This window comes from Lonchura striata, chromosome 14 (genome assembly GCF_050655825.1).
Source record: "Lonchura striata isolate lonStrDom1 chromosome 14, ASM5065582v1, whole genome shotgun sequence".
Classification (NCBI taxonomy): Eukaryota; Metazoa; Chordata; class Aves; order Passeriformes; family Estrildidae; genus Lonchura; species Lonchura striata.
Genome location: NC_140716.1, coordinates 13,150,263 through 13,172,051, shown reverse-complemented (window position 1 = coordinate 13,172,051; position 21,789 = coordinate 13,150,263). Strand labels below are relative to the sequence as shown.

The 21,789-nt window shown below is 43.2% G+C and overlaps 1 protein-coding gene and 1 long non-coding RNA gene across 26 annotated transcripts in view; one reads left to right on the top strand and one right to left on the bottom strand.

The window, feature by feature from the left end:
* The window catches only part of RBFOX1 (RNA binding fox-1 homolog 1), a 1,274,894-nt gene that overhangs the window by 459,742 nt on the left and 793,363 nt on the right, over positions 1 to 21,789 (top strand). For 3 of the 25 annotated variants that reach the window (XM_021531180.4, XM_021531171.4, XM_031506152.3), the window contains exon 1: positions 14,796 to 14,946. The exons of 21 other annotated variants lie outside the window; for them this stretch is intronic. In XM_021531180.4, the coding sequence (XP_021386855.1) occupies positions 14,944 to 14,946 (3 nt within the window). In that variant the 5' untranslated portion in view covers positions 14,796 to 14,943. Of the gene's footprint in view, positions 1 to 14,794; positions 14,947 to 21,789 lie in introns of those variants that run through there. One more of the 25 variants, XM_085591763.1, reaches the window with a different exon arrangement.
* Positions 9,048 to 14,308, bottom strand: LOC110471024 (uncharacterized). The gene is made up of 2 exons (XR_002465519.3): positions 11,559 to 14,308; positions 9,048 to 9,743 (listed from the first exon to the last, which is right to left on the bottom strand). It is a non-coding gene; the product is annotated as an uncharacterized LOC110471024 (long non-coding RNA).

Genomic DNA, 21,789 nt, shown 5'->3' with positions numbered 1-21,789 from the left:
GAAGTTATTTCTTTAAAAAACCCAAAAAATCCTCCCAAAGCACCCCAAAAACAAAGAAACAAAAATGACAAAAAAACCCCAAACAAACAAACCCCACAAAAGCAAGTCTTTCTTTAAGCATTTCCATTTGTTAGGATGAAGTTCAAGGACATGGTTCCTTGTCTCACCTCTTGCTCTCTGAACAACCCAGTCTGCCTGGGCTGGCTACCTACACAAACCCAAGGACCTGCAGGGATGAATTTTGATTTCTAGGAACTCTCAAAGACAGCGCAGGCTTTCAGAGAAAACATAATTTTATTTTTCTCCTTCCCCTAGAGGCTTCCCACCCCTTGGAGAATTTGTCTGTGTGTAACAAAGGGCAATGCCTGTACAGAAATGGAATTTGGGTGCCCTTGACCATTGGGCTTTTCCTTCCTGGCAGGGTGGGCAGCCCTGGCACAGGTGCCCAGAGCAGCTGTGGCTGCCCCTGGATCCCTGGCAGTGCCCAGGGCCAGGCTGGACACGTGTGGCAGTGGAAGGTGTCCGTGGCAGGGGTGGAATGAGATGAGCTTTGAGGTCCTTTCCTGCCCAAACCTCTCCATGCCTCTCTCTCAGCTCATTTTCCTGTCAGTTTTCCTATTGTATTGTTCATCCGAGTTATATTTAAAAACCTCCTTGTGGGATCATGGCATGAAGGTGGAAGCCAGGAGCAACGTAAAGACAGGCTGGAACCATGTTGCAAAGACTCTCTCCGTGAGAGAGAGAGGCTTTTAGCACAATTTAGCAGTCCTGGATCACTGAAATAGAGGGTGAAATTTTGGTTGCAGGACTGGTTTTCCTGGGGCAAGCCTGCTTCTTCTGAGCTGAGCAGCAGCAGCTCATCCTCAGAGCTGAGCACCAGAGGGGGATCTGCCCCTGGGGGCTCTGCTTTCATTTTTGGTGAACTCAAACAGCTCCTCAAACAGCTTTCCTCTGATATATCCATTACCTTTGGACCAGAAGCACTTGCAGCACAGGCAAATACCCGATGATGCTCCATCATTTCAGGCTTAATTATTTGCTCCAGCCTTTCCCTTTGGCAGGGAATCAGTGGGGAAGCAGCGAGTGCTGCTCCTGCCTTGGCTTGCAGGGCACACTCGGCTGAGGTGACTCTTTTGTCATTGATTATTGGGGAGGATTTCTCCAGCTGGATGCCTTCTGCCTGGTCACCATAAATTAGTTTTGTGTCACTGCCTCTAACAACCACAACACACTGATAGTCTTTAAATGATGGTTTATATGACCTGAGACAAGATCTAGCCTTATTTTTCTGCTCTATTACTTTCAAAGAATAGTCTTTCTATTATTAACAGTCTGTGGTAAAATAATTGTAAATTCCTTTGAGATTTATAGCAGTTTTGTTCATAAATGCAAACCTTAGCAGAATTGTAAACTATTAGTGAGCAGATGTAAGTATATGTATTTTAATAATATTATAATTTGATCATTTTTTCATTATTTTAGAAAGCTTACAGCTTGAAGGTTTTTCAGAACTGTTCTGGGTTGATTTTTCTGCAGCTGTATAAATAAGATAGGAATTCTCTGACAGTGTGATGAGGTTAAAAACTGGCTGTGAGGGCACAGTCATGGCTGCAAGAAATTTGGTCTGCCCTGGCAGGTACAACGAGGTAGAATCTTCTCAGATTGGAATCAGATTTCATGAAGCAAAGATGATGACGAATAACAATATATTAGGAATGAGTTTCAGTTATAATTGGGCATTTTTCATCTGATTTCCAGGTAATGATCATTTAGAACTGTTTAATAGTAGTTTTTAATACTTCAATGTTTCCTAAGTTTGCAGTTGCCAGTTTCCAAATGACTAGTCAATTGCTTTCTAAAAAAACGTGTCAAGTAAATACAGAAATTCAATTTTACATATAAGTCTACTTTTGATTTAGGACAGCAAATTCCTCTTGTGCATTGCTGAATCTCTGAAGTTTTTTTTTGTTGTTGTTCATTTGACCTGTTGAAGGTGGTTTTCAGTCTGCTGCTGTGGAAAGGCTCTGGAATAAGCCCAGACCTGGCTCCATTTAGCCCCACCACAGCTCAGAGCTGAGCCTGCTGGTGCCTTGAACTTACCTGGGGGAGGCTCTGGTGGGTCTTATGGAAAAGTTCTGTGGGTTCCTCCAGTTCCTCTTCTTCCCCAAAGGTCTGTGGGGGCTTTATTAGGCACAATCATTCACTTCAGATGGTTCATGGGGCTTGTGAGCTTTGTTTGGAAAAGTTCATGAAAACAATATGATGGAAATTGTGAGGTTACTGAAATTTCAATATTTTCCATGGTAGAAATGAACAATATCCACAAAAGATAACAAAAATAATGTAAACACATTATTCACAGCAAAGTTTCTCAGGTAAAGTCGAGTTTTCTCCAGCTGTGATCCTTTAGTTGGAGACCTTGGACTGGTTTGGAAAAAGGGAACCCAAAGGGGACTTGTGGGTGGATTGTTGGAATATGATGTCTAACACATGGCCTTTCACATCCAATTTCACAAACTTTTCATCACCTCATTATCTTCTGACACTTTGCAGGGGGAATCATGGAATGCTCCATGAAAAACACATAAATCATGAGGCCTCTTCAAAACTTCCTGAACTTTCAGGGGTGCTGAAAAGGGTGGAGCTTTCACTCCTAGCATGCAATTCCTAAGAGGTGGCTTGGTGAAAAGAAGGATGTAAAATAGAGTAAAATACAAGGGAATAAATCTGCTGTTATGAAATTGAGAAATGGGGATAAGTGGACATAAAAGAAAGAGGTTGAGTGGAAGAATTTTATATTTAAGGCATTAAGAGCTCAAGAAAAGGGTAAGGGGGAAGGGATTTTTCAGTGTTATGGAAAAATTATGCCTGACTGGAGAATTTGCATAGATTCTTAAATCTAATGGCCAGAGGCTGATTGTTGTGGAGTTTGTTTTACTTTGTTGGTGAGTGGGCAAATGTCTCTTTGAAACACAGATTCAGTATCCTGAGAACAGAACCAGAACAGATATTATCCAAAACACTTTGGGAGCCATGGTCAGCTCAGAAGGAGGGAAAAGGGACAGGGTCAGTGAGAGCTGTGGGACACAGATCAATGCAGGGAATACAAAAGGGGCTGTTCATCCAGTGAGTGACAGCAAAGGTGCAACTCTGGTGATAAACCTGGGGCATGCTGCATAGTACAATTCTCATTAAAGAAGGACTTCACCTAAGCTAGTTCACACAATTTACATCAAAAATGTTTACCAGCCTACAAACTCTTTCCTACCAGGATTGACTGCTGGGCTGGATTTACTTTATGTGGTTCTGGGAGCTGGGGTGCCATCTGTCAGGAGAGGCCATTAGGAAAGATTTTAGGGCGTGTTTGCTCTTCCCCGTTCACTTTACTCAGCCATTTATGCCAAATTAAGGTTTAGAAACAGTTTATATAAAACAGGGATCCTCTGCTTTGTGTTTTGTGTGCTCTGTGCAGTCCCTTTGGGAAAAAAACTACATCAGGCATGGAGCACTGGGAGGTCAGGCCTTGATCCTGACCTTCCAGCTCTGCCAAAGCCTGAGAATACCCTCATGGAAGATTCCTACATGATCTCCTGCATGTTGAGGAAACAGTTCATAGGTACAGGAAATCTTCCAGGGTTTTCTGTTAACATGGGAATCTAAACATATCTACTCATATAGCAGTGGTAAAGAGAGCGTGAATGAGAAATTCAGGGAGGAATCTCACCAAAAATTTGTGTATTTTCTACATCCCAAGGTCAATTTCCCAAATTTGTATTTTCTACGTCCCAAATCAATTTTGGTTTGTTTTTCACGGTTTCCTGCCTAATGAAATCGATGGTTCTGTTGCTGGGTTTAAAATGAAGCTGACACCAACTCCCAAAATGCTGCTGAAACCAATGGCCCTTGCACAAGGTCTTTGTTACTGTTGGCACCAGGTCCAGAGTGCTACATCTGCTTTATTAGCTGAGCTAAATATTTACCCCACCATGTCCCAGATTCACCAAATCCCAGGAAATGAAGGTTTCCCGTTACCATTCTATTCAGTGCTCAACAAAGAAGCAGAAATCATGTTACTGGCACCTATTTCTCAGCAGCCACAAGGGAAATGTTCTCAACCCATCAAGTTTTGGTTGTATTTGAATAGTGCTGAAGGATTTTAAATGTGTTTGGTGTAAGAATACACCACAAACCCTAGTTTTATATGCTTCTGGAGATTTCTACCTAGGAATCTCTACAGATCCCATCCCTTTCTAGGACTAGGAAATATAAAAGTTTTGAAATGCTTCTCTCTCAAGAAAATCTTCTTTTTAAAGATAAGTTTTTTTCATTTTTTTCCCCCCCATACTCATCAAAACCATTATCTTACTCTGCAATTAGTCCCCCTGCAATCAAATAAAGGGCATGGATTAATGGGAGAAGCACTAGAAATATTTTAAAGGGATTAACATTAATGGAGAAACAGATTATCTTTCTATCAAATGAGGTTAATAACCAAAATTAGTAGTGGCCCCTCACAGTTGGTCACAACCTTCCAGAGTCTGCTAGAGATTAATCAAGTGAGTTTTGTATAAAGCCTGTAGAATTCTGAAGTGGTTTAGGGTCCTACCTCTCATTCTGAAAAGCATCAAGCCCTTTGGTCCTTACTGCTATGCCAGCTTGAAAAACTCATTTCCTCGGGGAATGACTTGGAACCTGAAGGGTTTTCTGCAGCAGCAGGTGCCCAGTTGAAATCTCACTGAAATTCCTGTTATCACAGGCCTGGCCAGCCTGTACATCTGCCTTGTTCACAGTGTAAAATTACTACAGGATCATTAACACTTTATCTCATAATTAAGTTCATGTAGTAGACTTGAAAAGAGAGTATTTTTTTTATTGACTGTATTCTATAAAACCCTGTAATTGCTTAATCCCTTACAATATTTAAAGCAATTAACATGTGGCCCTTATTTGCAGAAGGGCAATTGGCAAAGGTGGTTTGGAAAGTCATCCTAAGCATCAGCTTGATCTGTGTATTGATGGGATATTTTCTGTAGTCATGGGCTGGCTGTAAATACATGTTAGAAGCCATTTTGCAGGCATCAAAGCACTGAGGGGGGTGATGTTGCTGCAGGATGATTATTGTCACTTTTGGCTCATCATTTCAACACAATTCTTCCCAAAAAAGCAGTGCCTTTAGTAAGGCAGCTACAGCTGGAAAAGCCAGGGCTGTATAACTCTTCCTGCTATTGTATTGGTGTGCTGCCTCTTTTTGTAGGCACAAGTGTCTTAAGGAGTGCTCCTTGTTGTTTGTTTGTTTTTTTTTAATTAAAACCTTTGGCACAGGGATGATTTCTGAGATTACTTCCACACTTGTCTGCATCTGGACAGCCTGGGGGTTACCAGTGGCTACCTGGAGGCTAAATTTTCACAGCAATATAAAGAAAGTCTGTTGTAATTTATAATTTCTAAACCCATGATTAGTGCAGTGAACGGGGATAAATGGAGGACACAGGACATGGTTTTCTGTGCAGGTGCAAGCTGGTCCATGAGTACAAATCCTACATCTGCTTGATTAAGGTCTCAGTGTGAGGGTAGAACAAGAAAATAACAAATGCCTACTTTCAGTCACTTCCTTAGAAAAGTTCTTCTAACTCATTATGCAAGGGCAAAATATTTAAATGTCCATTAAACCTTGTAAAAACCTGCTTTATTTAAAACTCTAATTTTGTAGCTGTAGTTGCAGAAATAAACCCAGTGACTATCCATGTAGATTGATTTTTAGTAAAGACTCCAGTGAAGCATTTCTGGCCTCCAGCATCCCTTTGTCTCAGCCAGAACTGCAGAGGAGCTGGAGTTCACCACATCACGGGCTGAAAGTCACCAGCCCCAAAGTGCTGCAGACCAAGTGGCTCTCCCATATTTTTCAGTGTTCCAAGGCCAGGTTGGATGGGGCTCTGGTCTCTGGAAGGTGTCCCTGCCCATGGGATGTGATAGTTTTAAGGTCCCTTCCAACCCAAACCACTCCACGATTCTGTTATTCCATTTCTCCTAGGAGACATGGCCAGAGTGCTGCAATGACAAAAGTGGGCATGGTCCTCATGTTTTCTCTCTCATACAAATTAAAAAATGTTTAAGGTTCCAAATGACGTTAAAAATCCCATTATAATCTAACCCACACTGCACAAAACCACAAAAACCCCAAAACAAGTAGTGCCCTGCCCCCTCTGTGCTTTTTTTTCAGGTAAGGCTGACTCTGATGTACTCCCCCTGAACAACACAACATCAATGTTATTCAGTTAAGGAAAAGCTGGTTTTTGTAATAATTGTGTAGCCAAAGGTCCCTGTGAGAAGTTTTTTCTGCAATAAAGAACAGACAAACCTCACAAAGTGGTATTTCTAGGGAGTGTGCTATTAGAAAGAATTGATATTTGAGGAGCTTTAGTTTATTAAAAATGTGCAAGAGCTCCTCTGTGACTAGTTTCATGCACAGCTTAGTGAAAGGTTAGAAAATTAGCTCCTGTGCTGCTTATACAGCTGGATGGATGGAGGGGACTTTACATTTCACAACTTCTTGTTTCTGACAAGTTCCAGTGAATTATTTATGTGGCCACTTATCCTGCAGAGATGGAGCTGAGGGAACAAACCGAGTTCACAAATGCTACCAGAAAGCCTTCAGGTGATAAGATGAAAATGGATCTTGGTCGCTGCTGATCTCAAACCTGGACTGGAATTTGTGGCCTATAGATGAAGGGTTGTGTGGCTTACATTTTTCATCTCTAACTCGTGAATTTGTGCAGTTTATGAACAATTCATGAAGTTCTATTTATCTTCGGCAATTGCCTTATGAATCAAGGGTTTAACTGGAATAAGATAATCCAGGAAATAGTAAATTTCAATTCATTTTTATGAATCTAATATATATTCCACATATGAGAGCAGAGATGTGAATACACTAGTGATAAAAATACTAGAAATAAATTACCTATTTCTGTAACTATAGTTTAACTCCAAAAGTCAGAGATTTTGGCAAATCTGATTTTTGAAGCTCTTGAATTTTCTGGAAGTTTCTAGCCTTAAAAGTGAATTAATACACCTCTGTGTGTTTTTTCCTCTCTCTTATATACAATGGGTCTTTTGCCATCTTGATTCTTTATCTACAGCAATATGGATTCACAAATAAAAGGTTTGGAAAAGATTTCATTATTTTCAGGGAATTTTCTTTTTATTTTTCTTTGCTAACCAGTAGCTTCCCTGATATTTGTTGTTGATGACCCTGTTTTAAATCCTTTCTCTGCTGCAAACGTAGAATCACATCTTATGTTAGGCAAGTGCTTCTCTATTATGTTATTCCACACTCCAGGATTTGGGATCTTCAGTTCTGGAGTAATTCCAAATGCTGTTAGGCTGAGGGGCAGATGATAATTCCAAAATTCAGTAGCTAATGGACTACAAAGGCTTGCTAGAAACTCAGCTCAGGGGATTGAGAATCAAGTAGTCTTCACTACAAGTTTTTCCAAAATCCTGTGTTCCAGTACTTCAATTAACACTGCAAAAAGGAATTTTAAATTTTGTATAATGTAAATGCAGATATCAGTCAATGAGTTCCTCAAATTTAGGGTGAAAAGTCTGAGGTTGTGGTGCAAATGTTAGCACATTCTGAGGGTGTCACAGGTGCCAGCATGACCAGTCAGCTCTAGAAAGACTAAACTGCAAAATCTGCAGGTATGGAAAAAGTACTTCCAAACCTGTACAAATGATTCTCCATTAAATATTTTAATTGTGGCACGATCAAAAAAAGTAGCACTTGGAGAAACCATAAAAATTGTCAGTTGTTCAGTAGCTCTGAATCCTGATATGGCAATGTAAGGATTAATGGCATTTCTCAGCACCAAACAGACCCTGAATGTCTTCTGGAATTGCTTAACTGGATCCTCCAGCTCCTACAGGAACCATCAGTGAGCAGAGGCCTCTCTCTGCTCCCTCAGGGTTCCCGTATTTGTGACAGGAGCTGCAAAGCCCCTGGGCAGTGTGGGAACCCAGGGCTTCCCCCTGGCTGCCCTGGAGGGTCTGGGACCCTGGCAGGGGTCAGGAACCCCCCTGGACAGAGCCCCCAGAGACACTGGCTGTGATCTCTGGCCATGCAAAAGAGTTTTCAATCTTACAGGATGAATTACAAGCTCTGAGTGTTTGATATAAGTAATAATTAAGTGTGGCATGGGTGCAAAAGTAAAATTTTAGGATTCTAGATGAGGGGTCCAAAGGGGACAAGATGGAGGAAATTGGGTGTGTCTTGTCCTTTTTCTCCTTCTTATGCCCTCCATGTCTCACTGTGGTGTTGGCATTTTTCTGTTGGTTCAGGCTGGGGACACACTGTCCAACGCAGGTGATAGATATTGGCACGTTCTTGTAAATGCAGCCCAGGGAGTTTCTGGTATTTAATGTTTGTAACATCCCACTGAGGGCAGAGCCCCACACGCTGCCCTGCAGGACAGAGCTGGGCAGGGCAGCAGAACATGTGAGAGATAAACAGAATAAACAACCTGGAAACCAGCACAGACCAATTATGGCTTCTGCTTTGGCAGCGGGGCTGAAAGACAGAGACTTTCTACAACCTAGGGATCATCAATACCACAGATTCCCACAGTGCAGCACCTGCAATATTTATTCCCTTTAAGAGACACAGCTGCTCCCAGGAGCTGCCTGCTCCCTGCTGGCCCCATGGAATTGCTCAGGCTCTGAGCTCACAGCTGAGGGTCTGGCAGCTCTTTGTCAAGGAAATCCAGGATTGTTGTCCTGCACAGGGAAGGAAACCAGTGGAGAGCTGATGAGAAATGGGAAGGGGCTGGTGGCATCCTCAGGAGGCAGCTGGAGATGGCACTGGGTTAAAATCTTCCAGAGTCCTGCCCTGGCTATTTCAGTAGCAGCTGTCCCAAACACAAAGGAGAAAAGCCTGATGTCATTGCTTCCAACAATTCCTTTCAACGCTTCCAGAGCTCTGCCTAAATGGAAACTGAAGTGAAAACAGTAAGGTATCATTATTGCTGCTGTTAATGAAGACATGGGACTAATTTTGGGCTAAGAAGGATTTATTGCTCAGAGTAACATCAGTCTCAGAGGCCATGAGACCAAGCAGCTGGCCATAGCTCAAAGTAGTCACAAGTTATTTGTTACAAGCAATATAGAACTTTCTAACACAGTGGACAGTTGCCACAAAGTTTATTTTGCTTTTCTGACCTATCACCTTTACTGAATTTTTCTGCACTGCAGATACTTTTATCTAATGGGCTGCTATCACATGTACACACAAATGCTTCTTTTATATCTGAACCCTTAGCTTGCTCTATACAACCACACCCCTACATCAGGGTAGGGTTCACCATTTTATCAATGCAGTTTCTCACTTAAGGCATATTCTTACTTACAACTTTCTTATAGCAACATAAGTTTATGATTTTTCTGCTTAATGTCTGTATATTGTATTTTTACATCAATCCAAGCTGCTCCCAAGGCTGCAGCTCAAACCCTTCAGTGTGTGTGGCAGTTTTGGGTTTTCCAATTCCCAGAGCAAGGGAAGCACAGAGCTGTTCATGCTGAATCTGTAGAGCAATCCCTTCACACGGGACAGCAAAAAGGCAGCTCACAGACCTGCAGCTTTCCCAGCAGAAAGGTCACCTGGAGCAGCCTGACCTTTTTAGCACAGAGAAAGCAATGAGCCATCAGCCCTATCTGAGCAGCCTTCAATCCCAAGGAACTCCCAAAATAACCTGGAGATAAAGAAGATGGATAAAAATCAGGAGATGCCAGGGAGCAGGGCATGCAGTTGCTTCTTCAAGATGTTTCTTTGAGAGAAATTGTACATATGCTATAAGTCAAAGTCAGGGGAGAGGAAAATTACAAGTCCCTGGAGAAAGGAAAGAGATTAACATTTTATCACAGGCAAATAAGTGGGAAACTCTTGAATTTATAGATATGTAGATATAAGCACATGAAGTTATTGCTAGTAGGGCATTAAAAATAGAAGTATTATCTTTCTACTCAAAGATTTTACTAAATAGCTATGAATTTCTAATTAAGTAATGTTAAATCTCTGTGACAATGTAGTTCATTTGATTATGTATGACTGAAATCTGAAACCTAAATGTAATAATAACTTAAAAGTATGGGCCAAATATCCCAAAATTTTTCTCCTGAGTAGAATCATATGAACTTAAAAGGTAGCAACTCTTTTTTTCTGTCATGGAGATGAAAGCATTAGATTCAGATGCCAGTATTTGATACACAAAACCCAAGCAAATGACAAATTCAATCTAACCAGATTCATTAACTTAACCCCACACATACACACACCATGTCCTTATCCACACCCTCCATAAAACTGTGCTCAAGACAATGTAAATTGCCAAGAATTAAAAAGAATTTAAGAAATCTGAAGTTAAACTAAACCCCCACACCATCAGCACAGCACATGTACAGACTGGTACATATATTTTTTTCATGTTCCCTTTGTGTTGAAGGTGATTTGTTCATCTCCTTCCGTTTGTGGGCCCTTTTTAGGACGAATTTCAAGAATCCAGAGAGCATCTTTCCCCTGATCATTAAGGCTACATTTCCTGCCAGTGTCCAAAGGATTGGCTGTCAAAGGACTATTACAAATTTTGTAGCAATGCAGATTTTTTCTGAAGGTGAATCATGAAGTGTTTGTGGCACTGAAATTTGGGACACAAGTCGCCACCACCACAAATATTTGACCTGAAGCTCACAAGTTCTACTGCAAATGGTTTCTGTGCTCCCTTCCCACTGGTAATGGCCTGAGCAGCCTCCCCCAGAAGGAATTAATCACAGTGGATGTGTTGGAGATATTCTTTGCTGCAAATACTATATGAATTTTTATAGCATTAAATATATATGCACTATTTTTATCTTCCTTATAGAAGATATCTGTTTATACCTTCTCACAGAAGCTTTATATTTGAAGACTTTAAATATATTTTTTTACCTTTTTTCTCTTGATTTTTTTCTTTTGATACACTGACTTAATCTGCTGTTCAGAACAATTATTTTCTCCAGTAAATCCTCTTTCACCTCCAATTCCTCTCCTATATACTACAGATCCATGTTCTTGAGATCTCCTGGTTAGAACAACCTCACACCAGTTCCCAAATTTGAAAATAAATACAGAAAATATAAAGGAGGAAGGGTTTCCAAATTTAAGAAGACATGAAATAGGCTTTTATTCAGAAAAGAAACTTTAACAATTATTTTAAGAATCAGTCCCTGACCAGGAATGTCTTAAAAACATTGTATTTCAATGGAACCATTTGCTATTTGCCCTTTATTTTTTTCTCTTGCCATAGATAATTTACATTCAATTGGAAAGTGTCTCCCTCTGAATCAACTTTTGAAGTGCATAACTTGACAATTATATTTAAGTTTGTGTGTTTTCTCTGTATTTCCTACAGAAATGACTGAGAATTAAGGCTTTACACAATTACAACTTTGGGGTGGAATGAACAAGATTATTTCTTATCAAATGCTTTAAATGCTCTGTTTATTCCAAAGGTGAATAAAGAGCAAGATACCTTTCTGAAGGTGGTTCCTGTGGGAGAGATGCACAGGCAGGTCCATTAGGATTCGCTGTGTTTAGGAAAGGAGATTTTGCAATGCTGGAGCTCTGGAACAGAAAACAGAAAAATATCTGGGTGCTGCTCCCTGCTCTGCCATGTGAGATTGATGCAGGCTTCCCTCTCTGCTCCTTTCTTCTCATCCAAAGTTATTTCTTCCAGCAGAACTTTAACCCCAGCTGGGAGCCTCTGTACCATACAGACAGCAAAGTTTGGAGCTTTTTTAAGAAAGATCTGACTTGCAGCTCAGGGTTCTTTCATGTGAGGGGAACAAAGGGAAGGCAGATGTGAAAAACAAGCCAAGGGAACCTTTTTGACAGGGTTGGTAAAAGGAGAGTATGGAGGTGTTGAGACTCCAAAAGACAAGCTCTCATCCAGTCACTTAGCACACACCTGATTCTCTAATCAAGCACAGATCAAAGTAAGCAACACCTGCACCTGATTTAGTTTTAATCCTGTGAGTAGTTCTCAACACTCCAGTGAGTATTCGCTATTCAACGGGAATGCTCGAGAGCCTAAAGAAAACTTTTTATAATGTCTAGTTCATGAGAATTCTGTTCTTTCATGAAGGATTTTGCTTTAGCTTATTTGTGTGAGCTCTGGCTGCTTATTGTTTTAAAATATTTTAAATTATTTTACATTAAAATAGTTTTAATAGTTTAAATTAATTTTAATAGTTTAAAATTCTTCATTCTGGAGACTGACAGCTATGTACAGACAGGTGAGTGGATAAAGAAAGACTACAAATCAGGTTTGGAATGAAACTGAGATACCTAAAAATCTTTGCAATAGTGCTGCCCTGAAAGTCACATATTTGAAGAAGAGAAAGGATTTCTGGGCTGCTTCACATGGGAAGAAGACACTGGATGTTTTTTCCTTCCTTGTTGTGTTTCATAGCCCTGGGCTTCATGGTCATCCAGTGTATGGGCAGGAGAATCTCACTCCTCTGAGTCACTCAGTGGTCACCTCTGTGTGAGCCAGCATTTAGCCTAGATCACCTAATGGCAACAATTTCACCCGGAAGAAAGTTTGCCTCATACTAAATCAGATATGTCATCAAAGGGTGGATGTTTTTTTTTCACTAGTTCAGTCTTTGAAAACTGCTGATAAAGCCGGAGGTATTGGACCATATGGCAAACCTATCGATGCAGTCAGTCATATTTAATCAAAATGTTGAAAATTATTTTATTAAAGGGCCTAAATATACAAATTAAGGAAGAGCTGATGAAATGTTGCCTTATTTCTACTTGCTAACCTTCTAGCAGTATCACTTTCTCATAAAGGGATTAGTAAATATGGCTTTAAATATCTTGAACTGCAGAGGAATCAGTTACCAACTTGAATCTTTTAGTGATTTAGAGAACTTCAGTGTAATATTTTGACCTCCAATTTACATTTGTTGGACATAAGCCTCCCATTGCCCTCTCTGTGTTGATTTTGGAGTGAATTGGAAGGCTGAAAAGAAAAATGAAGGAAAGCCACAGGATGGCTTTAAAATCTATCCAAGGATATTTAGATGAACTTCATAGGGATCAGACTAGAGAGTGGGACATACATTTTGAGAGAATCTGTTGGGATAACTTGATAGTTTGAGTTTTCATCCTGAAAATGAATCTTTGAGTAACTTTTTATCTCTCAGTAATGTCAGATTTTAACGAGGTGAAGTAAAATTTTCCAGCCATTGAACACTGCTTCATGTTTAACGAGGAATGATAAATTCTGAAGTTACTGTGTGAAATGATCCTGCTTCATAAACTGGTGTGCCTTGGTAAAGGAACCTTCTTGAGCAGTTCTGCTCTGCTGAGTTACGTATTTCGGGGATCCAGGATCACACCCTGGGCCTTAAAATAGCAGCAGAAATAGGCCAAGCCCCAAATCTGTCAGGAGAGGCAGAGGGATACAGATATGTGCTTTTGAGGTACTTCTGTACATGATCGATGTGCGAACTGCAGTTCAATTTATGAGGACTTGGCTGTGTTTATTTTCTGCACAGATGAAAAAGTTTATAGGGAGATTATTCATATAAAGTTTTTTTAAGGCCACACGCCTATGATTTAAAGCTTGCCTCCTCTTTATCACCTGATTGTTAACTGCTTTCCATTTCCATCTCAATGCTTAAAACAAGTTCCTACTCCTACCCCAGAGAAGGCAGCACATCTATCTGATCCTCACACTCCTCATCTGTATTTGATACCAGTTACATGTTGGAGTAAGTCTCAGGGGCATTAATTTATTGTAGCTGAAGGTCGAGCAGCACAAAAACGTTTGATCACTACAGACTTAATACTTAAGGTATTGAGAAGGACAAGGCAGTGTTCTGACAGGTCTTGATGTTTGTTTTTTCCCCCCAAACTTTCTCACCAGTAGCTGCTGTCGTCCTCATTTAACAGTAGTTCACGCCTTTAGGACTGCTGCGATGCTCTTCTCTTTAGGTGAGCATCAGAATTCTCGCAATTCCTTTGGGCTCGAGGAAGGAAGCGAGGCAGAGATGGCCGGGGATCGCCAAGGGCATCGTTCCCATCAGCAGTTCGCCTCCCGCGGCAGCGCTGCCCGCTCGGGCTGGGGGAGAGCGCAGCTCTCCGGGACGAGCCCCGGCGATGCAAAGTTGCGACCGCGCCGCCGGTGCCCCGGGAAGGTTCCGGGTCGGTGGAGCGCCTGGCCGCGGGCATCCCGCGGAGCCATCCCCATCCCCGGAGCCATCCCCATCCCCGCGGTGCCATCCCCGGTGCCCTCCCCGGAGCGGCCGCAGGTGCGGGCGGGCCCCGCTCGGGCCCCGCGGGTTCCCGGGCGCCGCCGCGCGGCCGCCAGCGCCGGGCGGGGCCGCGCCTCCGGAGCCTCCGGAGCCGGGAGCGCCGCTCCCCCGGGCCCGCTCCCCCCGGGCCGCACCGCATCCCGCCCCCGCCGCCTCCCCCGCCGCTGGGGCTCCCCCGCCGCTCTCCCCCGCCCCGCCGGGTTTGAAGGTCACCTCCGCCCGCCCGCCGCCGAGCCACTTTCCGCGCCGGCTGGCGAGCGGCAGCGCCTCCGCCCCGCGAGCTCCGAGTCCGGCCGGCGCGGGGCTCCCGCCGGCCGCGCCCGGGCGGAGCGGAGCGGAGCGGAGCCGCCTGTCGCCCCCTGCTCTCCCCGCGGCCCCGGGGCCGGGCCGGGCGGGGGCCCCGCTGCCGGAGCGCGGCGAGCCCGGGGGAGCCGGGCGGCGGCGGGGGGCGCGGCATGCGGCGGTGAGCGAGGGCGGCGGCGCTGCCCGCGGGAAGGGGCTGCGGCGGCGGCGGGAGCCGCGTCCCGCTGCCACCCGCCTGCCGGGGCCGCGGGAGAAGCGCCGCGACCCTTCGCCTCCGCTCGCCTCTTTATGGTGAGTTCGGGCCGCGGGGGGCAGCGGGGCAGCCCGGCGGGGCAGCGGGGCTGCGGCCGCAAAGTTCCCGGGGCGGCCCGGGCGGAGGGACGGGAGGGAGGCGGGGGGCTCCGGGGCGGCTCCGGTGCCGGAGCAGAAGGATGCCCGCGGCTCGGGGCACCGCGCCGGCTCCGCTGTCGCCTGCGGAGCGCCGTGCGGGGGGCTGCGGGGACAGCGGCACGGAGGAGGCTCCGCACGCAGGGAGCGGCAGGAACATGGGCATTCGGGGCTCTGCCGAGCTGCTCGTTAAAAGAGCGCAGGTGTTTAACTGCTGGGAAACCACCTGCCTGTAAGTCCGCGGGGTCTGCTGGTTTTATCGGCGATTCATCAGAATGTTTTCTCCTGCATGACTGTGTCAGGATAAAGAAAGTATCGGTGTTGCCGTGATCGCTGCGCGGTGCAGGTGGAGCGGCAGTGTGCCCGAGTGAGAGGTCAGGCAGCTCCTCTCGGTGCCGCTCCTCCGCCGGGGCAGGGCTCTGGGACATGGGTTTGCGATGTGAGAGTGGCACTTCCCAAATCTGTGATGTGGCTGTTGGACACTGAGCTGCCGAGTTAACATGGTTCGCGCAGATGGTGAAACGAATGTGGTCTGAAGTTTGGCTGGAGTGATTCACAACGGCGAAGTGCGAAAGATCTGGTCCAAATCCGCAGCTTTTCTGTATCTGCTCTGTGAATTGCAAATGTGGTATAGTATGTTACACTCAGAAGTAAGTTTCGTGTTGACTGTTTTTTTTTTTTTTTTCATTTCAAATAAAATTCAGCTTATTTAAGGCGAGATGGAGCATGAAACACAGCAGACGCTGCTGGTGGTGGCCCAAGAATGTCAAGTACCTGCTTTCGCTTCTCTAGACTCGATGGTACTTAAGGGAGGAAAGATACTGTGTGTTTCATTCGGAAGTGTGAAAACAGCTGTATGCACGGGCTGTCAAAGTAGAAGCAAGGTTTTGTCACTCTGTGGTAGAGATTGATGATGGTGGATGAATTACAGTCTAAAACAGAGCTACCCCTCATAATCAACTAATTACGTTTTAGAAGTCAAATAGCCATGGCTGCCTGAGGAGTTTTATGTGGGGAAGAGTAGTGGGGCTGTGTGAATTTTCAACATGTATGCCAATAGATCATTTAGTTTTCAGGAAAGTGGTTGATATTGATATCACGTGCTGCAGTTATCAGGATTATGGTAGTGATTTAGAGCAGGTATTTGATTTTTATTTACTTTTACTGAAACGTTTTGCATTACTGGATTTTGAGGAAGCTATTTTTATGTAGGAATTCTGTTTATAGTTGAGATCTACTTGCTGTCTTATGCAGGCTTTGAAGGCTTGGCTTCCCAAGACTCATTTACAGTTTATTCTTCTGGTAAATACATTAGACAAAGGATCCGGCGTTTGCTGAAATGAAATCTGTATTTCTAATGTCAAGACTATATTTCTTTATTAATACGTAGCAGAGTATCAGTAATAGAGCTGACAAATGTAACGAATAAAATTCACAGTATGTTGATGATTTTTATAGTTCTTGTAATTGAAGTACTTGGTGTCCTTGACGTGATGAGGATGCTGCTCTGGCTTTCATGAAAGGATACCCTTTACTGACAGAAATACTGTCAGGAGTCAGGTGTGGAGGAAGAGAGTGGGGTTGTGAGTTGCTGTGCAGAATGTGCTCCGTTTCCAGCTCAGGATGCACACGTAGGACTGCAAGGTGCAGTTCCCAGCCCTGAGAATCCTTCCAGTGATGCCTGCACGCTGCACGCGTGAGCCCTTCTGGCTGCTGCTGCAGCACAGGAGGGGAATGGTATGTCCTGAGGCCATGGCTGCCAGTGCTGGTGGGTTTGAAGCCTCTCCTTGCTCCCTGCTCAAAGCTCTCTTGAAGTTAAACACGGAACAGCAAGGCCAGGAGGGACCCAGGCACTCCTGCTCAGTCTCTGTGTTCCTGCCCAAGGCAGGATCTGCTCGTACCTGTGTCATCTCTGATGGCATACTTCGTGTACTTTTTGTATTCCCATTCTCCTCTTACTTTTCTTCCTGCTTTTGCTGTCTTTTCTATGAGTTTTTTTTCTTCTTTTACCTATTATTTTCTAAAGAATCTTATCTTGTTCCCTGCAAACCCTTCCTCTGGTATAGCCAGTCACTTTCAAGATTTTTTTCATTGCTTTGTGGGAGACCTACAGCTTGTTTTCCAGCCCTGTATAATATGCTGGATTTACCAGGTTTCTGCCTGGTTTTTAGGAGGAATGTAAAGGAAATATTACCCTTGCTATCTCTTTGTGCAGACATGTAAGCTTTGTTCAGGACCAAGGAGCTGTTCAGTATCTGCTTGCACTGGGGGAGGTTGAGCTCTCTGGAAATAGAGAGACCAATGGCTGAGTTAAAAAATCCACCATTGCTAATTTTTCACCTTTTAGTTTGAAATTGCATGATCTGATTTTTAAATCTAACTAGAAGCATTATATACCATAAAGGGTAGAGCTCCTAAGTGCTGGCCACAAGAACAAATATTATTCACAGCTATTGAAGGTATGGCTGCCTTAAGCATATTGTTGTCTGAAAAAGATGAATCTGATGTAATTAAGAATAACACATCATAGTACAGCCTGGGAAAATATGTAGTAGCTGAAAATCTGGGTTTTTTTAATGTATGTCAGAACTCCCTCTACTTAATTCTTGGATTTTGATCCCTTCCCTTTTCATGTGGGAGATGGGGATCCTCTTGTCTCACACAGCCTTGTAAAAGTAGAGTGTGAGCAAAACTGAAGAGTTAGGAAGCAAGAAAACAGACAGGGCTTAAAAGAATGGCAAACAGAACTTTTTTTAGGGCTTCTGACTGTTTCTGGTCTTGATAGGGTGAAATCACAAACATCTGTAGCAGAACTTCTGATGACTCCATTGAGCAAAATTGGAGCTGTGCTATTTCCTAAGAACAGAAAGCTCCTCTCTCGGGCTTCTCCCAAGTCATTAATGAGAAGCCTTTTTTTACTTTGTTTTGAATTCTTTGCTTAGTTGCACTTTCTTATGAGTAGTTTTGTTCTTTAATTTAAGTAATTGAATATTCCAGTCCTTATTCTGGGGAGTATAATGCCATCTCTGACACTTCATGTTGTTCATTCTTGCAGATATTATCAGTAGATAGTGTTTGTATCACCTATTCTGAATATCTGCTTTAATGATTAAAAGCTGCTTATGATGCTCTTGAGTATTTATTACACTTTCCCTTCATAACTATTATTTTCCTAAAATTTACTGTGCCAGCAATGACAACTTATTGCAAGTTAGATAATTTTATTTGTGTCCTTGAAGTTGATGCAATAAAAATAGTATGCAAACTGAAATGAGCTGGAAAATCCCTTCTGGGATGCTGGAGTTTGTGTAATTCTGTAGAGCAGCAAGAGGTGGTCGTGTTGGATTCACAGGATGGGTCACAGCTGGCCAGCAGGCAGCATCAAGGGCCAAAAATAGGCTGAAATGCTATTTTCTGCAAAGTAGGTGTAATTTAACGTCTCTATTCTTCTGCTCAAGACTTTGTACTTTGCAGAGATCCAGAAGGAAGAATATTTAGGGAATATTCCAAAATCCAAGGTATTTTGTGATGTATTGATTTGGCTATTTTCAAAGGGAAAGAAGCTGTTTGGTATTTTGAAGGATGTTTCAGAAGTTGGTTAACATAAGACTGCAGCTCTGTGGCAGTTTTGTCCAAGCCAGTTAAAAACTCCTGAATATTTTGCAACTTTGGATGCAGCTCCAAAATCCCGTCTTCCCAAACAGCAAATGTTCCTGTGCTGAGAGCTGAAAGGAACTCAGTAAATATGAGTTTACACTGACAGATGCCCCAGGACCTGCCTCTGCCACTCAGTGCCCTAAAATTCAAATAACTCCCAGACTGGGAAGTGCTGTGGCACAGAGTGGGAGCGTGTGGCTGCAGGCAGCCTGGGGGGCTGTGCAGAAGCAACACAGCCCAGACAGTGTGAGCAAACTGAGATGCAATAAAAGAATTGCCTGTGCTTCAGCAGGGAAGGTGTGAGGGAGCACAGTTACAGCAGGGTGAGCTGAGAGCTTGGCTGTGGCAAGGGCAAACATGCAGAATAAATCACTTGAAGATAAACAGCACGGGGCTGGCTGCAGGGCCAGGTGCAGCCTGGGACCAGCGTTCAAGCACTACCAATACACAGATTTTCTGTTCGCAACACGCTTGGCTTCAGTCCTCCAGTGCACAACCCCTGGCCAGCAAAGTTTAGGATACAGCAAGGAGAGGTTACACAGCTAAAAATGCGAATTTCAATGATACAGCCTAGAATACATCCCAAGCAATTGCTGTCTTTAGGCTCCTCAGTGTTAAAGCAATGGTAGCGAGAGCTGGAGTTACCCAGAATCACACCCACAGATTATTCTGGGTTGGAAGGGACCCACAAGGATCAAGTCCAGCTCTTAAGGGATTGGCCTGAGTGGTGAATTAGTGCCTCTCAACTTTCTGTGTGTTTTCTACTTCTTTGATTTGAGTCTGGTGCAGTGATAGTTGGGATTCAAACATTTCCTTTACATTTGGGCATTTATTTATCACTGTTCCACCGCATTTTCTCCTAGAATCGAATAAAATATGTGTGCTGACCAATTTTCTTGATGAGGACACCCATATCTTGCTCTCCTGGCTGCTGGTTGCTAAGTATTGTAATGATTTTATTGTCTCTGAGTTCAGTCTCTGTATTAGTTGGGGGCAAACATTATATGATCAGAGCATTAAGAAACTGGCCCGAATGTAATTTTTTTTTTCCTTTTGAGAAATTTGGGGAAACTCAGACTTGATATAGAAACTTCCAACTCTAAAAGTGTATTGTTTTGAAGGTGTGAGTATGTGAAAATGTGGGTAGGAAATTTAGGAGAATGTTTAAACAAGCAAGTGCCACTATTTCATATTAAAGTACTCCAATAGTTGGAGCAGTTGTAGAGAAGGTGGAAGAAGCCCTGTGCAGAGGTGGAAGGAAGGGTGGTTGTGTTGGACAGCTGTACTTCTGTTAAAGGAGAAAAGTTTTTCTCCTTTGAGTTGAAATGAACCCCATGTTCACATGAGATAAAACACTAAATCCACGTGTGCTGCCCTGCTAAGAAAGCTCAGGGGAGGTGCACTTGCTTTCCTTGGACTTGGCTCATTCTGTAGTCTGTCCTTTGGGTGTTCTAAAGCTTTTTTATCTTTGCTGCAGTTTACACATGAAAAACACATGTAGGAAACAGTTACACATGTAATGCTGTTGTCTTACCAAACTCACAGTCTGTTGTGCACCTCAAACAAATCCAGAGCCCTGGATTTCAAAATAAAACATTGTGTAATTGTCTTGTTGTCTTGAAAAAACCTATCTTTTCTATGTCTGTTCAATGATTAATGGTAGTCATCTCTCACAAAAGTGGTTTGGCTGGTGAATCAGCATTACTGCTCCTTGGATGGCCAGTTCTTGAGCTTCTGCTTTTATCTTTTAAATATGTTTTGTTAAATGGACCCTTAGGTGCTTGAGTTTTTCCACATGTTGTAGAGGATTGGTAATTTAGGATTTGAGGAGAGAGAAATTAGAGTGGAATGGCATTGATCCAGGAAAAAGGTTTGATAGTCTCTGTCAGAACCAATATTGCTCTCTTTGTCTACCCTGTTTATTCACTGTTTTTGTAGTTAGCATTCATCCCTAAATTGAGGATTATGCAATATTATGGAGATATTTTGTTGAGCAAATGATTTTGACTGTCAATAAAGAACCTGTAAACAGCACCTGTATGACATGTAGAATACAGTTTAAACCCTGCTTTCAGAATAATCTTCTTGTCTTCAAATGGACGTAATTCTGTAACATTTCCCTTGGGATGCAGCACAGCCTGTGTGGTTTCTGACCACAGAGCAGAGCTTACAGCCTTTCTACTTCTGTGGGAAAAGACATTGAAGCATCAGTTTCAAGTTATGCTATGGGGTGGTTCTCTCTGATCAGCATCTCAGAAAATAATATGAAATACTCTCTCCTGTTACAAGGAAACTCTACAGTGAAGCTTCAGGATTAAAAAAAAAAAAAAATAAAATAGTGTCACTCCACTGCAGGCAGTGCACTGTGTCTATAAGTAGTTACCTAAATGTCCTTTCCTGCAGCATCGAAGATAAGCTGCCTAAAATGTCATCTACCACATGGTGATCCCCATTTTGAGCCTGCAACAATAAAAATGCTAAGGAAGTCCCAGAGTGCAGTTTGAATTGAGCCACACAGCTTGACCCAGCAGGAAGATGAATGAATCTAGATATCCTCCTGATCTTTCTGTGATATTAGACCCTTTCCCACTCCTTAATTTAGGGCATTCTCCATATGGCTGCCTCCCTTCCTGGTGCCCTGCTCTCGTTGCCATCGTGATGCTGTGTTAGCCTGCAGCTGCCTCCACGAGGCACCCATCGGCTTTGCCCTGGCTGTTACCAGTGCTGGGCTCTTGCCAGGTACCCAAATTGGCCTTATTAAATGTTTCACACACTTGATTCTGTGTGAATGTCCTCAGTTTAAAACCAGATTAATTAATTCTTATTGTTTTCTAGTCTCTGATATTACCCAGGAGTTTTTCATGTGTGTTTTTGACTCATTATTTCTATTTTACAACATTGCTTTCGCTTTTTTTTTGGTGCTGAAGTTCTGGCTGTAGTTATTTGTTGGAATCTGAGGTATTGGTAATTCTGAGATTGTAGAAAGTCTCTTTCAGCCCTGCTGCCAAAGAAGAAGTCATAATTGGTCTGTGCTGGTTTCCAGGTTGTTTATTCTGTTTATCTCTAACATGTTCTGCTGCCCTGCCCAGC